Source organism: Brienomyrus brachyistius, chromosome 2 (assembly GCF_023856365.1).
Source record: "Brienomyrus brachyistius isolate T26 chromosome 2, BBRACH_0.4, whole genome shotgun sequence".
Lineage (NCBI taxonomy): Eukaryota > Metazoa > Chordata > Actinopteri > Osteoglossiformes > Mormyridae > Brienomyrus > Brienomyrus brachyistius.
Genome location: NC_064534.1, coordinates 28,029,362 through 28,048,741, shown reverse-complemented (window position 1 = coordinate 28,048,741; position 19,380 = coordinate 28,029,362). Strand labels below are relative to the sequence as shown.

The window sequence follows — 19,380 nt, the reverse complement described above, 5'->3', positions numbered from 1 at the left end:
TTGCTCATTCATATGTCGCATTACTGCGTATTCTTCCGCTGCAGGCAACCAAACTAGTCCGCCCACGTAGTGCGTAAGTACGACACTAATGGTGTATACCGAAACATTCACGTCTCGATTTTTAAAAGTTTTTATGGGAGTGAGCGTCATAAACTCGAAACGTCGTGTGTTGAGATGTAGTAACCCGAACCCGAAGTTGTAATAACTCAACAGTAAAATCGTATGAGTAAAGTACCACACCTCCTGCGGCCTTAGCTCATTTTTCTTGTTTATGGTTTGTTGTTTACTAGCTATTTTTTTCTTCCTTCGATTTGGAAGCAATGCATTTTCCTGAAAAATTTTCACCATATTTCACCATAAACCAGCTTTAGATAAAATAGTAACATTGAGTTTTTAGCCTCCCTGACATCTTACTCTCTGAGAGTAAAAGCTTTTCAGGGTTCAAGCTGGCAGGCAGAGTGGACCAAACTTTCAGAAAAGGTTCTGTTTGAATGGTTTCCTGTTGAAACGTAGATTTTCTACTTTAAAAGCTAATTGAGAACATGACACAAAATGGGAAAAAGCATAAAAATAAGCAGGCGTGTGGCTGTGATGCAGCAAAGGAAACGCGCCAGGCTCCAGCACATGTCAACTCATCACTGCAGCACTTTCGCTCATTTTTTTTCCACTTTACACACTGCATGATACAGTCATACACTGCTACACACAATCGCTTGTTTGTATATACCTTCTGCTGGGGAAGGGTAAGATGACGATATCAAGGTGATCACAGAGCTTGGCCATGAAGCAGGATAAATAATCTCTGTGGTGAACGAGCTGCCAACTCAGGAATTAATGGTTCACTTCATGGACCCAATTTAGCTTTTTTAATAACAGTAATAAACTTATAATTAAAAGGCTATGTGTTTGCCGACCAGGACGTATGGCATATGCAAATTGCCCATGACCCTTAAAAGCAATCAAACTAACAGGGTAGCTGTGGTAAGAAATACATGACATCACACTTGACTTTGAAAGAGCATTAAACAATGGTAGGTGCTGCAGAATTACAGCTGGGGGGGAGGGGGACTTAAGCTCCTATGTTCGAATGACCCTTACATCTATTTCTTGTAACTCTTCAGCCAAACTGAGGCCTGCGAGTGGCACCCACTGTATGACAGCACTGAATAGAAAGGCGTGGTGCAGAGTGTATTGGTCTGACACTCTTTTACCCACTTAGTGCACCACACACTGTACGGGCCCAGATTTATTATTATCGCATTTGCTCATTGGCCAGCAGCGAGCCTCATGTTATTACTGAGCGAGTTTCCTGTTGTTAAAAAGTCACTTATTTAAGTGAGGTTGCAAGATGGCTCTTTGTCTCCACCTTGTGAACTTCTTAGTCACAAAGCAGATTCAGTTCCGTTCCAGTCAGCAACTGTTATCTTCTTCAGATTTTTGAAAAACAAACAGATAAAATTGTTACTATCTTTTTACATTACACAAGTGAATTGAAAATGATAGTAAGTCTGTCATTTTATTAAAATTATGTTGGAAGAAATCCCCCAAAGACTAATCACTTTATATGCCCATTTTTTGGTTTGCTATCAAATAAATCCTTTATATAGTTTTTATATGCGTTGCATTGCTATTGATATGCGATGGGGATAACAAACTTACTATGTTTTCATGGCCCCAAGGGCTTCTGGGGAAATTAGAAAGCATTTTCTAGGAAACCTTGTCTTTAAAGTCATCTGTCACAGTACAGTAATAGTGATTATAGAAACATTCACTTATTAACTAATCAAAAATTATGAGGAAGGTAGGTTTAAATAACATCTTAATGTTGCCTTAATTCATTAGATCTGACTCAGTGTTTTCTTTTGCAGTGCTTTCTGAATTTCTCTAAACAAACTACCACCTTACCAATAAAATGAATCAACAGTCAGCTTAGCATCAAGTTGCATCACCCAGACCAGTGACTCCATCACACTACAGGTGGATCCACTTCACAATGAACACACCACAGTCATAGACTCTCACAGTTCTGATGAGGTGTTAGGCCTCCCCGTGGTTAATATGCCACAATTATATCACAGTTTAAGAAATTGACTGTTTTCCCCATTATCTCACCTTACCAGTGCAATCTACAATTATTGAGAGCCCAGTGTCCTCTGGGAATGTATTGATTCCTCTTAACAATCAGCATCTGGCAGAAGTCTTTAGCAAGGAGAAGGTGACATTTCTATACCACATCAACAGTAGGACTGTGCCATTAGTCTGCTGGTACTGCTTCCACTAGGGGTTCAATCTACCTATCAAAACTCAAACCCTGAAAAACTACATCCACAGTGTTTTCTTTGTGGAGTGGATAGGTGGTGGTCTTTGGCCATGGCTTAAATTACACCACAATAAAGTCCTGTTACTCAATGTCCCTGGTTCCTGCAGCCCTCAAGTGAGTAAGGGGAGCCAAGTACTTCACAGAGTTAGACCTACAAACTGCCCACATTTTGATAAGGAGGATAGGGGGGAATGGAAGTTTTTTCACACCAACATTGGTCATTATGAATATTTGGTGCTTCTTTATGGCCTTGTCAATGCACCTTCTGCGGTGGCGCAGGAGGTAGTGCTATCGTTCGGCAACTGGAGGGCTGCAGGTTTGAGCCTTGGTTCCTCCTGACCCCTTCAAAGCGTCCTTGAGCAAGACACTGAACCCCAAATTGCTCCCGGTGAGCAGACCGGTGCCTTGCATGGCAGCCTCCGCCTCGGTGTATGAATGAGTGTGTGAATGGGTGAATGTGAGGCATGCAATGTAAAGCGCTTTGAATACTTGGAGGAGTAGAAAGGTGCTATATAAATGCCGTCCATTTACCATTTCAGTATTTCATCAACATCAAAGAACATCAAACTTCTATGTAAGTACTTTGGAAAAATTGCATTATTTGATTTGATGATATCCTGGTGTATTTACATTAAACTGGTTTTTGAGAAGTGGTATCACTGGTTCCTGGGGACCAAACACCCATGATTATTGAAATTCCAACCAAACTCCAGTCGAATATGTTCCTCCCTACACGTACATTCCGGTGGAAACATCTTCTGGTAGCTCTCATCAGACCGCAATGTAACCAATTTGTAAATGTCATGGCCTGGTTGTGCCCGATCTAAGTCTAATGGTCAACTGCCTTCTGGTCTTCTAGAACCGCTAACTACACCCTACAGTTTACAATTGCTCCCTCAGTACAAGATAAATCCCACATTCCATGTTTGCCTGTTAAAGCCAGTACTCCATTCGTACTCAAACACAGGTATCAACACCGTCGCAAAACAGGAATACTGGATGGATTACACCTATATTTTGAACATTGTTTGTTTTCCTGTGTCTCATTATCTGTTTTGATCTTTAATCCCTCATGTCTTTCCTTTAATTGTGTCATTCTCAAGTCGCATTCAGTCGCAGTCTTAGTTCTGGTTTACAATAAGTGTTACTCATTTTCACGGTATTGAACCTACGGATTATTTAGTACTTTGTGTGCACTTGATTCATGTTTTCCTGAAAAAAATGACTTGGAGAATCTAATTTGCGTTTTTCTTTAGGCCATAAACTGTGCTTCTTACTATTTTGAGCTCTTTCTGTGTTACACTGACCAGGATAAGCATATGGAAGATGGACGGATGGAGCATTAACACAGACTGATATGTGGTCAGTCTTTCGTGATGATATATGGATAATTTCATAATAGGATAAAGTGACAAATTACCCCTGCTGCATTTTCCATACAAATGTGAAATCAAAAGTTGGTTATTGGGGGAGTGTAGTGATATTCAGGTGGAAACAGTGGATTTGTCTATGTCAGTGTGCATTAAGTATGATTTACTGAAGTGTAAGAAATCATGAAGACATCTATTTGGCTGCCAGGTACAATTTGTAAATGCAAACTCTGATGCCTCTTGCACACATACAATATTGTCACCATACTAGAGCAGACTGATCAGCATGTTATAATTCTTAATAGTAAAATGTCATAAAAAAACAGCACAACTTTGATTGATTGCATGATAAAAAACAGTTTTAAAAACCACTGTTTCTTTCTGAGCTATATTATTAGATTAAAACAGCTGAACATCTTATCTGACTCTCTCTTTGGGTCATTAACTAACTAGATACCCGTGAAATGTTAGCCATTATGGACAAACCGTGGCACTACCACTATTAAATCTGCTTAAAAATTAACCTCACATGACAAACAGGGCCCTTACTGCTGTGCCTTAGACTTTTAACTTCAGACATCAGATACTTTAGTAAAAGTTTCACCAGTTATTAACTCTGACTCGGATACCTTTCGTATTCAGCTGTGACAGAATTGTATACATCTGGCTCCAGCTGTTGACCAGATAAAACATTGCATTTATCATAATGTCTTACTGCTTTTGATACTTTGGATAGGAATAACCTTTAAACAGTTTCTGGTGCTCAGCTAGTAAAAAAATGTTCAAATACCTTAGACAGAAAAAGAAAAAAAATCTTCCAGTTTCCTGTTGTGCAAGGCAAGACATTCTTAGTGGGAAGAATGTCTCACAAGGTCTCAGACCCTTGCCAAATCTGGGGCCGTGTAACAGCAGCTGACCCCAAGCGTGCTACGCTTCCACAGTGATTCTCCTTCTCTGCCACAATGAAGGTAAGATGACTCATATTCATACAAAGCAGCAAAAACCATTTGTATCTGTTAGTAAGAGCTGTTTATGTGTTCTCAAGACTAAGTGATTCCAGGGTTTGCAGTACTTTATTCCTGCAGTGATCTTTAAAATCTGCCCTGGGATGTTTGTCTCCATTTGAAATGGTGAGCAGTATCCTTTATCGTCAGGTTCTTTACTATGTATAACACATAGTCTTTGCAACAAAATCAAATATATTGTGTATATATACATTACGATGCCATATGTATGATTTTTCTCATTTGAAGTATTTTAGCAAAATTGCAAATAATTTAATAATACTAGATGTCTGAGGCACTGTAGCAAACAGCTGTAGCTTTCAGATTTCAAAAGGTCATTAACTCATGCCATTTGATCTACTTTTTCTCAGAGAACAGATTTTCATTAACCACAGCTTCATTCACATGTGGGTTTCCAACACGAAATACCTTATCCTAGTCCACTTGATAGATACAAGCAGAATCTGGAACAAGGTTTTCATGGATTAGAATAAAGATGTCTTCTCTCCCAGAATAATAGAAGCTGATTGGAGCGAATCACTTCACATCTCAAAGTGGATGACAAACAACCTTTGTGGTATTGTGTGAAGCTCAAACAAGATATAGATAGTTCAGACATTTAGGTACTTCTGAGAATATTGAGGCTAGTTGGTTTCCTTTTCTGTCAAGATTCTGTCCTGATCTATATTGTATATGGACAGCCGCTGCATTCTTCAGCTATATAATCCACAAGGATCTTTAGCTGTGTAGAATATAAGCATCTTTAGCTGCGTAGAGAATAAACATCTTTAGCTATGTAGAGAAAAAAGCATCTATAAGCGTGTGGGATAAAAGTATATATAGGCGTGTGGGATTTAAGCATCTATAGGCGTGTGGGATATAAGCTTATATAGGCGTATGGGATCTTTAGCTGTTTGAAGTATAATTATTATAATCATTGTTAAGCTCTTGCCCAACGACATTTGGGTGATAGATACTTGTACTTCATGTTCTGCTTCAACAAACAATTGCTGTTCAGTGTGCTTGCACCTGGTAATTGCTGATATATTTGTTCCAATTTTTGGCACGTTTGATTCCCCCCAAAAATAAGATTACAATAAACGTTTTTGTGAACTTGATTATTTTGTAAATTCTGTGAGATATTCCCTAGTGATGGGAATATTGGCAGAGGTTCAGCGCTGATTGTTGAGTTATGAGATTAGTGAGAAAGGTTATGTCGCATTCAATAAAACTGTGTGGCGAGTTTAATCCATTTTGAAGTGGCTATGTCCTGATCTCTGCTAAAGGGGATGATTTCTCCTTCAGGCCTGGACGATGGTATTCTGGGTGTGTCAGCTGGGGTTCCTGTCTCTGGTGTTGCAGGCGTGGTAAGTGTGCACATCTCCAAGTCAGACTGATGGAGATGGATTTGTCATTAAGATTAAGGGAAATTCACTATTGCAGCTTTATTATGCTTCTGGTGGGAACAGACACAAGCCTTAGAATTCAGAATAACTCACAGAGAATTGTGTTCACCCATGTGATGTCTTTCATTTCCTATTTGCATATATTACATACGTGTTTGGGCAATTCACAGAATCGAATTTTCTGATAATGCGTTTATCCACACACGCTCCCCTGCAGCAAGAGGGAGTTTAATGCACCTCTGAGGTATGACAATAACAATCGACCTTGGACGGCACCCTTTGGCGCGACCCTCCGGGTGATTTTCTGTGAATGCTAAGTGCATTTCTGTCAGATGTAGTTACTTGTTAGACGTCTGAAGGAGGGAAAAACACAGAAAGGTCAAACCTTTGAGCACTGAAAGCAGCAGAGCTCAGGAAAACATCAGCTGGGCTGGTCTTCCCTCTGGCAGCTGTGAGCGACCTGTGACCTGCCAGTGGGCCCCCTTTGGAGACTGGTCCGAGTGTGATGGCTGCACGAAAACCCAGGTGTGGGGTCGAAGGGGCTTCACACACATGACAGAAGTACTGTATGTCCTAATAAACATGGCATGTCTGGGAATCACATACTGTAGGTTTTTGAGTAGCCTCTTATATTACACGTCATACCGCTAAGGTTTACGTGTCTGTACCAGAGTAATCCAAAACACAAGTAGGGGAAAAGGAAAAGGACCATGAGGGGTCAAAACGGGGTAGGGTGAATTGGGAGAGAAGACAGAGCAAACTGGGGAGTGTAGGCAGGCAACAGGATCACACAGGTTACAATACAATGACCGGACTGGGGAGCTCAGGATGCAGAAGCACTATATACACCACAGATAAGGGAGCAGACGAGAGGCACCTGGGATCATCCACACGACGGCTGAAATGAGAGGCAGGGAAATGCAATAAAATAAAATTTTATTGCAATAAAATGCAATAAAAACTCTGGCTTTTGTTTGACAAAATGTCATGATATATGCATACTGTATCTAAGAGTAGGGGGGACTGTTTGCGATTTGAAATAATGATTAGGATGAAACTGCAGTCAGTATTACTGATACCACCTTCTTTTCTGGGTGGGGTGGGGTGGGGTGGTGTAGGTGCGGACACGGCCGGTCCAGGTATATGCCCAGTTTGGGGGCATGCCATGCTCAGGGGAGCCCGTACAGTGGCAAAGCTGCAATGGCAGAGGCTGCCCCCTGGAGGAGGGCTGTGGAGAGCGTTTCCGCTGCAGCTCAGGTGGAATATCATTCTTTAAGAATAAAATTGCTTCAAGATTTTCTCGATTTTGCCAGATACATACTACCATCCATCATGCCAGTTTTATAGTTTTGCCCAAGACTTTCAGTGGATATTTACTCATACTTGGAGCTTAAACGTCTCAGTTCTCTTCTCGTGAAATAAATTTCATACCATTGACCATTAACGTCCTTAACTAACATGCCCCCTGTTCTCCTACAGACCCATACTGCATTACCCTCTCTATGTGAACATTTGTACTTCTGTGTCTCGTTGTGAAAGATTAGCTAGCAGACTGGTTTATTTAACAAAATCACTGTGTGTACCAGGGCAATGCATCAGCTCTACATTGGTCTGCAATGGAGACCAAGACTGTGAAGAGGACGGTTCTGATGAGCAGAACTGTGAGGAGTCCACTGCCACCAGGGTGTGTGACATGGAGCGGGTTCCCCCCAATGCCGAGCTCACTGGAAGAGGGTATGTTCAAGTACCCTCAGTTACCCCCAATTCAGAGATGATCAGTGAAGGTTTAAGTACCCAAAATTTCCCCCCAGTGTAGAGTTCACAAGTAAAGGGCAAGTTACAAAATTACCAACTAGACTAGTTTTGTGCATCACATATAATTTTATAAACATTTTTTGGATTCAATTGACAGTTTAGATGAATGACAGGTAATTTAGCCAGTTAGCTAGCAGCAAGAAGTCATTATATTTGCAGTTTTATTTTTTTATCATTTTGCTTTATCATTAATTTCACTTGGATAATCAACCAACAAAACATAGATATCTTCTTGGTATCTGCCAGGTTCATGCAGTACTTAATTGGTACACGGTTGATTTACATGTTTATTCAGTACACCAGTAGCACATTATATGGTATAATACATTTTTACAACCACGTTACTGGATTTATAAGCAATAAATAATTACCAAAAACACAGCAAGAAAAGTAGCATTCCCTGGATTCAGGCTCACTGTTTTCATGATCCGAATGTTCTGAACATCCCGTGTGCCACGCCCCCTAATTTACCTCGTGTGGAATCCTCTTGTTATCAGCTGTTTCTAGTTGTGTTTAATTAGTTCCATGAATTTAAGTGTGTTTCTGTGAATGTTTCCCCAGTCCGGTCATAATAGTCTTAACCTCATAAGGTCAGTCCTGTTTGTTGCTTTGTGTTCCCGAGTTTGTTTCTCCCCTAATAGATCCTACGTTTGCCCAAATCCTCGGGCTCCAGCTCCTGTTCCCTGCTCTGTACCTGCACGTCACGACAACCGTGGTGTTTCTACATGCCTACTTAGTGTGGTTTCCGATATTGCAGGTTCGATATCCTCACGGGTTTGCTAAGGGGCAGTGTGATCAACACGAAGAGCTTCGGTGGTCAGTGCAGGAAGGTATTCAGTGGCGATCTGAGGTCCTTCTATAGGCTGCCCAGAAGCCTTATCAGCTATACCTTTCAGGTGAGCCTCTGTAAATATGAACCTTTTGCTTTGAAGCTTGACCCGCTTTGCTGCTGTGTTGGCCTATCAAAAAGCTCAGTCTTCAGTTCTGAAATATGACCTGGGATCTTCTCTGGGCCAATCCTTTCCTTTCAAGGTGCTCAAGATGTCATTCAATTAACCATAACTCAGATTTGCTGGTAGGAAATGCATTCCTGTTATTTATTATAACTTTTATTTTTGTTGTCTAGGTCAGGACTGATAATGATTTTAGTGATGAATTTTACAGCAGCTACTGGTCCTATGTCAAAGACATCAATAAAAGATCAGAGTTAAACCAAGGACACCATTACGAGACATTCCATGATGAAGAGCTTAAAACAAAGGTATGGCAGTATGGCTGCATTCTACTCAGTGGCCTTCAAGCTCATTGGCAGGGTGGTTGACAGTCAAACTTTCACACCAGGCCCACAGGATGATGGTGATCAAGAACCAGGTGGAAGTGGCTCAGTTCCAGAACTCTCCACCCGAGTACCTGACTCTGTCCGACGAATTCTGGAAAGCGTTAGCGTCCCTCCCCACCACGTATATTTACCCTGCTTACCGCAAGCTCATCGATGACTACGGAACCCACTTCCTTTCCGAGGGCTCACTTGGGGGCCGGTACCAGGCCTTGCTGTACCTCGACGCAGAAACCATAAACAAAATGAGTGGGTCTATTACCTCTGCTGACACTGCAATATTTTTATATCTGTGAACTGTATCTCTTTGTATGGAATTTGTACATGATCCTCCCATGAAACCCCTGTACAGTGGGGTGGTGCTTATCGCATGAATTATAAGGCACAAGGCAGGTGACACCCTGGATGGAATGGCAATGCATTACTGGACACAAACACAAGATGCAAAAATTCACAGAGCGTTGGAAGGGAACCCACATAACACAGAGAGGACATGCAAACACTTGCGTGAGGTAGCAGTGCTACCTACTGAGCCACAGATACCAATATATGCTCATGTAGCATGCAATCCTTTCACTATAATGCTGAACTTCGACAGAAATATGACATAAACAGGTTTGTGGATCATGATGTTGATCTAGGACATCTGAAGGTTCACTGACCAAGGATGCAGTACCATTAAATAAAATAGGCAGAATTTTGTTATAGCTGAATTTGTGATTCCTTAAATAAGACTGACAGGAATCTTGTCGTGCTCATGGATGTGCTTATTTTATGAAAACAGAGGTCTAGTTTTGCCTTTTGTAATATATCTGCCATTTTCATTTGGCTGCATTGTCCTGCTTGCTTAGTGTTTAGACCTGTCACCTCACAACTCGAGTGCCGGGCGTCTTTATCTTTAGAAAGTGCATACTTTCTTCCTGTTTTTATACTGATTTCCTGCTAGACCAATGACAAATGTATCTGTAAATTGCCCATAGTTTGTGCGTGCACATTGCCTTGCTATGCCGTCCTGACCTGGGTGTCCACTGCCTTGAGTCTTGTGCTTTCTGACATGAACTCCAGATCCACTATCATCCTTTACTAGATTAGCACCTAGGCATGAATAGAGGTTCGTCATTGCTCCTTTAACTGTTAGTGAATCGGATACTAGACTGGCACATATTTAAAATATTTAAAAAGTATTTTTTTTTTCATTTTGTCACTGTTATCAAAGGTTCTAGCAGCACCGATTTCCATGAGTGCATAATGAAAACACGCAGGATTCTGTTCATCAAATGGAGCACGACCAAGTGCAAGTCTATCGTAAATGCATTCAAGCAAGTCAATGGTAAGGCATGAACAATGATGTCGTTCAATAAAAAACAAAACGTTACCTACCTGTGCCATAGATTAATAGGCAGAATAACACATTCTCAAAAGACATGTCCTTGAAAACTACTTATATTCCACTGTGAAATCAGAAACATCACATAACATGTTTACAGGATCTTGAGTACTGATGCAAGAAAAATGCATTTTATTTGTATTCCATATAATGGTTGACCAATCATTTTTTTTTAAGGATTCGACAAAGCAGACAAGTTTACGCTAAGCCCCATAACGGGGGGAAGCCCTGCTTTCATTGCTGGGCTCAGTGTGCTTAATTTGGAGGATCCCGAGGCAAACTGGAACATGTACACCAAATGGGCAGGCTCCGTGAAGGACTTCCCCACGGTCATCAACCAGAAGGTGAGCTACAGGTGCAACACGGGGCAGCCTCTAAGCCAGGGACACCGGAATGGAAACACAGCACAGCCAGACATCTCCCACTACTAATGTAAGATTATATAAATCAGAGGAACCAAAGCAAATCTAACTTGAGGAGGCTGGTGGCGACAAGAAACGTTGTTGATGGGGGGGAAGCAGATGTTCCACAGGGACGGCCGTGGGAGAGACCAGGCTTATTTGTTTAAAGATGAATACTTTTATTAAAAAGTACAATTAAATCAAAATAAAATATAGTGTCCTTGGTGGGCGGTGCTTGAGGGGACACAATGGCTCATGTGCTGTGAATGCCCCCCACCCTACCCCATGACCCCAAACCTGATATTAATTACTTATAGCTAAGGAAGTAAAGATTTTTGGTTCCAGCTTAAGTTGGGCCTGCCTGAATATTTTCAAAATACCAACATTCATCAGTTTGGTCCCTCAGGGGGGGGTCATGGACCCCAGGTTCTCTGCGCTAATCAGCATCAGGTGGCATTCTAGTTTCCAAATCCAGGGGCATGATGGGAAAGAAGCTGCTGCTGCATCAACACATAGATGCGTAAATGCTGGACATGTATTTCCTCTAATACATAAACAGATTCAAACTGCAAAAATGGAAATATTATGCTGCAAAAATATTAATGCCCCTACCAATTTAAATGCAAAGTTATTCAAAGGGTTATGCAACTTGTTTTGCCTATGCATTATGCGTGGCATTTTTTGTTTTCTGATATATGGGAACGTTTATAAAGGGGAGATTATAAAATATTTGGCGTAGAACTGTGCTCTCAGTAGTTATTTAATAGTAATGAATTGGGAAGGTAACCAGATGTTTAGCGTGACTGCTTTGCTCCTGCCTGTGGAAGTGTGAGCCCCCCCTGCCTTGTCTCCTCTGAGTACCTTAGCTGAGGCCTCTCCATGAGTTGGTGAAGGAGGTTCCATGTGCTGGCATAAAGAAGCTCCACCTGAAGAGGGCCCTGGAGGAGTATCAGACACAGAAGGACCCATGCCACTGTCAGCCCTGCCACAACAACGGGCAACCGCTGCTGAGAGGCACCGTCTGCAGCTGCGTCTGCAAGCCGGGCACGTCGGGCTCCGCCTGCGAGCACGGGACGTCTGTGGAGGATGGGCCAGGTATGGAGAGGACCACTGCAGAGCACTGCTACAGCTGCACCACTGCTACCTTTCCGTTTCGGAGGGTACGGTGAGGAGCACTGCCACAGCTTTACCGCTGCTACCTTTCCGTTTCGGAGGGTACGGTGAGGAGCACTGCCACAGCTTTACCGCTGCTACCTTTCCGTTTCGGAGGGTACGGTGAGGAGCACTGCCACAGCTTTACCGCTGCTACCTTTCCGTTTCGGAGGGTACGGTGAGGAGCACTGCCACAGTTGTACCACTGCTACCTTTCCGTTTTGGAGGGTACGGTGAGGAGCACTGCCACAGCTTTACCACTGCTACCTTTCCGTTTTGGAGGGTACGGTGAGGAGCACTGCTACAGCTGCACCACTGCTACCTTTCCGTTTCGGAGGGTACGGTGAGGAGCACTGCCACAGCTTTACCACCACGGAGCATTGCCATCGCTTTACCGCTGCTATCTGCTGATATACTACTTGGATATATTTGGAATATTTAATTTGCTACCTGAATTAGTGTGATTTTATTCCTAGTACTGAACCAGAGATGGTGAATGATACTCTCGTCAGAGCACTCGAAACCTTGTCCTCTTGTGCACGAATTCACTGTCTCACAGTCAATATTATAAAACAATTTTTTGAGAGGATGAAAAGAAAAAAAAAATCAAAGAAAAATGCTAAGAGGAAAGGAACTAGGTGACTCAAGTGTCTTCCCTGAACCTCAAGATCTCCCGCATCGATATACTCTTGGTACATCATATATTACATATAATATTATACTCTTAGCCATTACATTAATACAGTGCTGTAACCTCAGAAAAAGAAGCCCGTGTGATCACTAGGTGTCCACTCCACATACACTATATGGGCAAAAGTATTGGGACACCTGGCTATTACGCCAACAGGAACCTTTATGACATCCCATTCTAAATCCATAGGCGTCAATATGGAGTTGATCCCCCCCTTTGCAGCTATAACAGCTGCTACTCTTTTGGGGAGGCTTTCCACTAGATTTTGGAGTGTGTCTGGGGGAATTTTTGCCCATTCATCCAGAAGAGTATCTGTGAGGTCAGGTACTGATGTTGGATGTGAAGGCCTGGCTCGCAATCTCCATTCTAGTTAAATCCCAAAAGTGTTTGATGGGGTTGAGGTCTGGGCTCTGTGTGGGCCATTCTCACACAACCTTGTTTTTATGGATCTTGCCTTGTGCACTGGGGTGTATTCATGCTACCATGGAAAAGGGCCTTCCTCAAGCTGTTAGAAGCACAGACTTGTCCAAAATTCAAGGGGCAAAATCCCAGCCCAGCCCATGAAAAACAGCCCCATACCATTATTCCTCCTCCACCAAACTTTGCAGTTGGGCAGGGTCGTCCGTTCTCCTGGCATCCACCAAACCCAGAGTCGTCCATCAGACTGCCAGACAGAGAACCATGATTCATCACTCCTCATGACATGTTTCCACTGCTCCAGAGTCTAGTGACACCGTGCTTTACACCATCCCATCTGATGCTTGCCATTGCGCTTGCTGATGTGAGGCTTGCATGCAGCTGCTCGGCCATGGAAGCCTGTTCCATGAAGCTCCCTGTGCTCAGTTTTTGCTGGAGTTAATGCCAGAGGAAGTTTGGGACTCTGCAGTTACTGGGCTGAGAGAGCGTTGGTGACTTTTACACACTACGCGCCTCAGCACTTGGTGGCCCCGCTCTGTTACTTTACATGGTCTGACACTTTGTGGCTGAGTTTCTGTTGTTCCTAAATAATTCCACTTTGCAATAATACCACTTACAATTGCATGTGGAATATCTAGCAGGGAAGAAATTTCATGAAGTGAAACTTATTGCAGAGGTGGCATCCTATGACAGCACCATGCTTAAATTCATTGAGCTCTTCAGAATGACCCAATCTTTCACAAATGTTTGTAAAGCTGACTGCATGGTTAGGTGCTTGATTTTATATACCTGTGGCAATGGGTCTGAATGAAACACCCAAATGAAATAATTGAGAAGTGTGTGTTGGTACTTTTCTCCATATTGTGTAGGTATGTTTACAGAAGCAAGTGACCATGTTCACTGATACCAGGATAAATGTGTTTCATTAAAAACTTCGTTCAGGCCAAATCTCAGCCAGACCCAAGTTTGAGGAAGCTTGCACTAGGACTCTGGTTCTGTGACAGGAACGTGATGCACTCATTCACACAGGCCCTTCACACACATTGCTGGAAACCCTTTATAACCTATCACCTACATATAATGAACAACCTGCAGCGTAATCATAATGAATAAATGTTAAGCACAAGGTAAATTGCAGATCTTTCTGAGTAATTATCCCGTTTAATAATGAGTCACATTTAAGCGTGATCAATATAAATCCACAAATTATAAGTGATTAGTCTCAGATCGTTTATGTAAAATGTAACATTCCACACCACCAAAATAACTATTAATAAAAACATCGATTGATGGTTCCACCTCCCACAATGCTGTACAGTCTGAAAGGCAGAGACACCGATTTTCCAGCCACGCTCTTAATCACCAGTGTATGTCAGTGTGGTATACCCCACTGTGGTATATCCTAGTCTGATATATCCTGAAGTTTAGTAAACTGCAGTAGCACCACAGTATATTCAAGCAGGCGGGATTTTACATTAAGTACATACAGTATATGATTATGGTAAGGGCATATGTGTAAATTATTTTAATTCTGGCCACAGGTGTGATCCATGGAGACTGGACCTGCTGGTCTGCCTGGAGTTCCTGCTCCCAAGGTCGGAGGTCGAGATCTCGGACATGCAGCAATCCACATCCAAATATGGGAGGTAAGGCCTGCAATGGCCTGCCAGTGGAGCACACGGCCTGCGAGGATGAGGACTTTGAACACCTGCGGTAAGAAAGGCTGTTCAATCGCAAACATCGAGAGCATTTATCCACTGTTAAATACTTACAGTGATCTAACAAGCGCTTCTTATAAAAATCCATTTCTGTGCTGAAATGAAGTAACAAAACTAAAAATGAAACCCATTGTGCTTGTGGAAGAGAGTTTAAAGTATGCAAGTCTGGTCATTATGTATGTTTTGTTGTGCATTTCTTTTATAGTACAATGGAACCTCATTGTTTTGATTCATCTCTTTCACCAACCAAGTCTTGTAAGAATCCACCTCATTTAAGAAATGGCTTTGTGCTGGTAAGAATCACATTCATCTATATGAGCTTTCAACTTGAACATTTTCAAAATATTGCTTCAAGCCACATCTGTTTTCTGACCGCTAACCAAAGTCCTTGTTCTCATCTATTTATGCATTTTTTTTGGCTTGTGGCATAGTTTCATTCTGACCACAAAGCTAAGCGCATTGTGGACATGAGCCACAGTGTGCAGAGGACAGGAAATTCCAGACGTGTTGCAGATCCAAGGGGGCTCAAGGCGTGTTTGTTTTCAAATGCAGGCTCCACACAACATCTATCCAGTTGGAAGTAAGATTGTGTACGCCTGCATCGAGGGATACCACCTTATCGGGGATGCAGTGGCGGAATGCGGCGAGGACCTGATGTGGATCCGCTCAAAGCAGGAATGCCAGAGTAAGGAGTATGCAGATCTGCTCAAATGCAACATAAACACACAAACAAAACCACATTTAATTATCACTCAAATCTCAGTGGTTACTGAAGTATCTATTCGGTTAAATCTGTGATCTTTATGAACAAAAAGCTTTATTATGTATCACGCTGTGTTTTGAAAATGTCAGAAAAAACATTTTGAGTGGTGATAATTATTGGCCTGGTTTTGAGGTTGAAGCGATGATATTATATTAAAAAAGCACGTTCCGTTCATAAAGCGATGTCATGTCCCTAGGCACTGTATGTGGGCCACCACAGCTTCTGCAGAACGTGATAGGCAGCCCCTGGAAACTGACCTATGAGATCGGAGAGATGATAACGCTGTCCTGCTCACCGGGAAAACAGCTGGAGGGCAATTCGGAGATCCTGTGTGATTCCAGTCTGAACTGGTCACCACAAGAAACTGCACGGTGTAGCACATGTACGGCAGGACACAGCTAATATGCATTAGCCCAGCTATCCAGGAAACTATGGAAAATAACTATGAAGCACAAGGATGGAATTGCTGTTCCTTCCTGTCTTAGTGCATTCAACCGCTTCACTAATATAATACGTTTATTTAACAAATCATCTTCTAGATGTGTCTTGTACTGTAAGGTTAACAGAATGATCTATTCGCTGGCTATTAATGATCTAGTCACTGATATTACATACAGTTTTTATTCACTTATTATTTGTTATTAACTGTTATTATTTGTATTACAAATACAGTCTAGCACAAGAGAAGAAGAAATTTAGTGATTTAAAAAAAATAAATAAAAATCTAAGTAATTCAGAGGTGTATCTTATCATCATGTGGTGTTATACAATACACAATGTTCACTTCACATGCATGCATTCACAAAATGACTAATAAATATATATTTTTTCTTCCAGTACCTACAGAAGCCGCACGGACAGTTGTGCAGTGTGAGCCTTGGGAGAAGCTGGCAAAGGACAAATGTGTCTGTAAAATGCCTTATGAGTGCAAGTGAGCTTCATTCCACCTTTTCATCTATGTATTGGTTCCTGGAGAAAAATAATAGGTGGTATAGAGGTTCAAGAAATGATATCGGGGCCTAAATACTGAAAGTTCAGGCATCTAATGGTGGCAGTAACCTGAGCGAGCCCTAAAGGAGGAGAACGGCATCGCACTTGGTGATATGGGGTTACATGCAGCTGCTCGGCCATGGAAGCCTGTTCCATGAACGTCTTTTGAGTATAAATGAATGTTTCTAGGTCCTCTTTGGAAGTGTGCGCGTGGAACCAGCGGGGATCGGCGGACCGACTGACCATTTGCAAGATGCAGGCGCTGAAGTGTCTGGGCCGGGAGTATGCCCTGGCCGAGGACAGCGCCTGCACGTGGCCCACCCCCAAGTCCGTATCCTGTCCTGGCTGCCAAATGTGGGAGAGATGTGACGGTACATAGCACTGCAGCATCAACGCAGGGCCTGGGATGTGTGACAGACTTTGAAATGTGGTGACATGTTTCTGTATGCTCTAATTACCTAGTAGAATAAGTCCATTCAGCAAAAGGACTGAGTCTACGTAACCGTATGGGACAGTGGTTGAATGTAGCAGCTGACACTGAAGATGCTAACACGCTAATGCTAAAATCCTCTGTTACTGATGAAATTCAATATTTAAATGGGTATTTTTTTTAGGACAATGGATGGGAGTGTAAGTGTCATTCTCGTGTTTGGTGGTGGGATTTAAGGTCAGCGTCTGAATACCTCAGCTGCTGGCCTGTAATTTACGTAACTCATTAAACAATGTTCCCATTTTTGTGCCCCCCGCCCCCAAGAGCGCACAAATCTGTGCGTGTGCCGGGAACCTGGGAGCTGCGCGGAGACGGGGTCCCTCATATGTGCCAGGACTGGGGAGGGAGCCCCCGCCATGACGATGACGGAATGCGAGGCGGGGCTGAGGAGCTGCAGGAAGGAGACGCTCATTGTAGTGAGCCTGCAGAAATGTGACTCTTGAGGGCTCTTCAGAAATAAACCAGACTTATTTCCATAAATGAAAATACTTCATTATGTTTCAAAATCCTCATTTATAAACATGTACCTGGCTTTGTGATAGCATGAGCAATTAAGTGAGAATTTGCATATAAAATAAAGTAGAAAATTCTCCCATTCTCGTCTTTAAAGTCAATGGACATGCCCAGGCAAGGTTGAAAAGGCTTTGCTACCTATCGCCCTCAGCCACACATCAGGCTGAGATACAGTCGCAGCATGACTGCTTAGTCTCTTGGGCTGCTTACTGCTCTGAGCCCCCACCAGAGCCAGGCCAAATAACATCCCTCAAAGCGCCTCACTGTCAGGATAATGTGCCGTGCCTGTGTGCACCCTGCAGATTACTGTTTGCCCGTTACACACTGACCAGGAGTCACACGTAGTGGCAGCAACACCTGAATTAAGAAGATAGGGCTGTTTAAGTGAAGTTTGTGTTTATCTTTGAATATGTGAGCGCGAGTCAGCTGTAAGCAGGAACAGAGATAATAACAAAATGCACAAGTATGGTAAAATTTCAGCACATAAGACTAAGAGAAAAATGCTGTATAAAGAAAGAAATTTTATAGCTTAGAAGGATAAATTAAAACAGTACCGCTGCCATAATCCATCCATCCTTGACAAACGCTAATCTCGGTCAGGGTCATGATGGTACCACAGCAATTCATCCATATTCTAACCCTCTGATTTTGGTCAGAGCTAATGGGGTAAAACAATAATCCATTCATACATGTTTTATCTGCTCATCCTGCTTAATACTATTATTTTCTCTGAGGAGAATCAGAGCTGTTGAAAACAATGTCTATTACATGTATTACATGTGCTTTGTACTTCCCATTAAATTATCAGTCAGTCTTGCTACAAACATATTGATACGGGCTTATATTATGAACTAATTTTGCAGGGATTTTGCAGTGCTGTGTCCAATAGGAAGCTCGAAATATCTCACATAAGGAGAGACAGCGACCTCATGTGGCCAATTTTCCTCACTGCAACAAATTCACCGGCTAGAATATCACGTGTTAAGGGATATGGATCCAGAACAATGCAAGGGTAATACCTAATTAGGTCGTAAAAGTTATTAATAATTAAAGATTATAATCATGAAGAGTTATGATAACCTCTGCAAAATCCCTTCAATATCTCAACAAATATATATTTCCAACAGAACAGGCTAGTGGTTATAATCGTGATCAGTTTCACAGAACTATGTTTTTATATGTTTTAAAATAATGCTTTTTGAAAATCCAAAATTCTTTTAAATAATTTAAACTAAAAACGCATTACTGCTGTCCATTTGCTTTCCTAAACCATTTATCTAGTGAAGGCTTGCAGTGACCCTGGAATCTATGCCTAAAAATGCAAGGCGAAGCTACCCGTCTATAAAATTATTTTACTGTTGTTGCTCTTGTGTTAACTGTTTCTCTATGAAAATACATTAGCACTGCTTTACTGGAATGGGCACAAAAGTTTCCAAATAATTGCGTGGGAATTGTATGTTTTTTCCTGAATAATTGTGTGGAAACTGCATGGTTTTAAAAAGCATCAGTCTTGCACGCCAGAATTAGTCGCCCATGGTGCAGATATTGTGCGAGATGATAAAATTAGTTATAGCAGAAAAAACATGTTTGATTGCAAGAATCTGACA

At 42.1% G+C, this 19,380-nt stretch overlaps 1 protein-coding gene across 1 annotated transcript; it reads left to right on the top strand.

Moving 5' to 3' along the window:
- Positions 1–4,530: 4,530 nt before the first annotated feature.
- Positions 4,531–17,855, top strand: c7a (complement component 7a). The gene is made up of 18 exons (XM_049001306.1): positions 4,531–4,658; positions 6,000–6,061; positions 6,550–6,625; positions 7,219–7,357; positions 7,687–7,834; positions 8,673–8,811; positions 9,042–9,176; positions 9,257–9,500; positions 10,468–10,581; positions 10,816–10,982; positions 11,906–12,134; positions 14,841–15,012; positions 15,223–15,310; positions 15,570–15,702; positions 15,977–16,162; positions 16,618–16,711; positions 16,960–17,141; positions 17,525–17,855. The coding sequence occupies exons 1-18, from the start codon at positions 4,653–4,655 to the stop codon at positions 17,701–17,703; spliced, it is 2,493 nt and encodes an 830-aa protein (XP_048857263.1). The 5' UTR covers positions 4,531–4,652; the 3' UTR covers positions 17,704–17,855.
- Positions 17,856–19,380: the final 1,525 nt, after the last annotated feature.

Coding starts and splice junctions, on each gene's coding strand:
- c7a (XM_049001306.1), top strand. Junction 7,835..8,672: donor GCCGAGCTCACTGGAAGAGG/GTATGTTCAAGT, acceptor CCGATATTGCAG/GTTCGATATCCTCACGGGTT. Junction 9,501..10,467: donor AGAAACCATAAACAAAATGA/GTGGGTCTATTA, acceptor CTGTTATCAAAG/GTTCTAGCAGCACCGATTTC.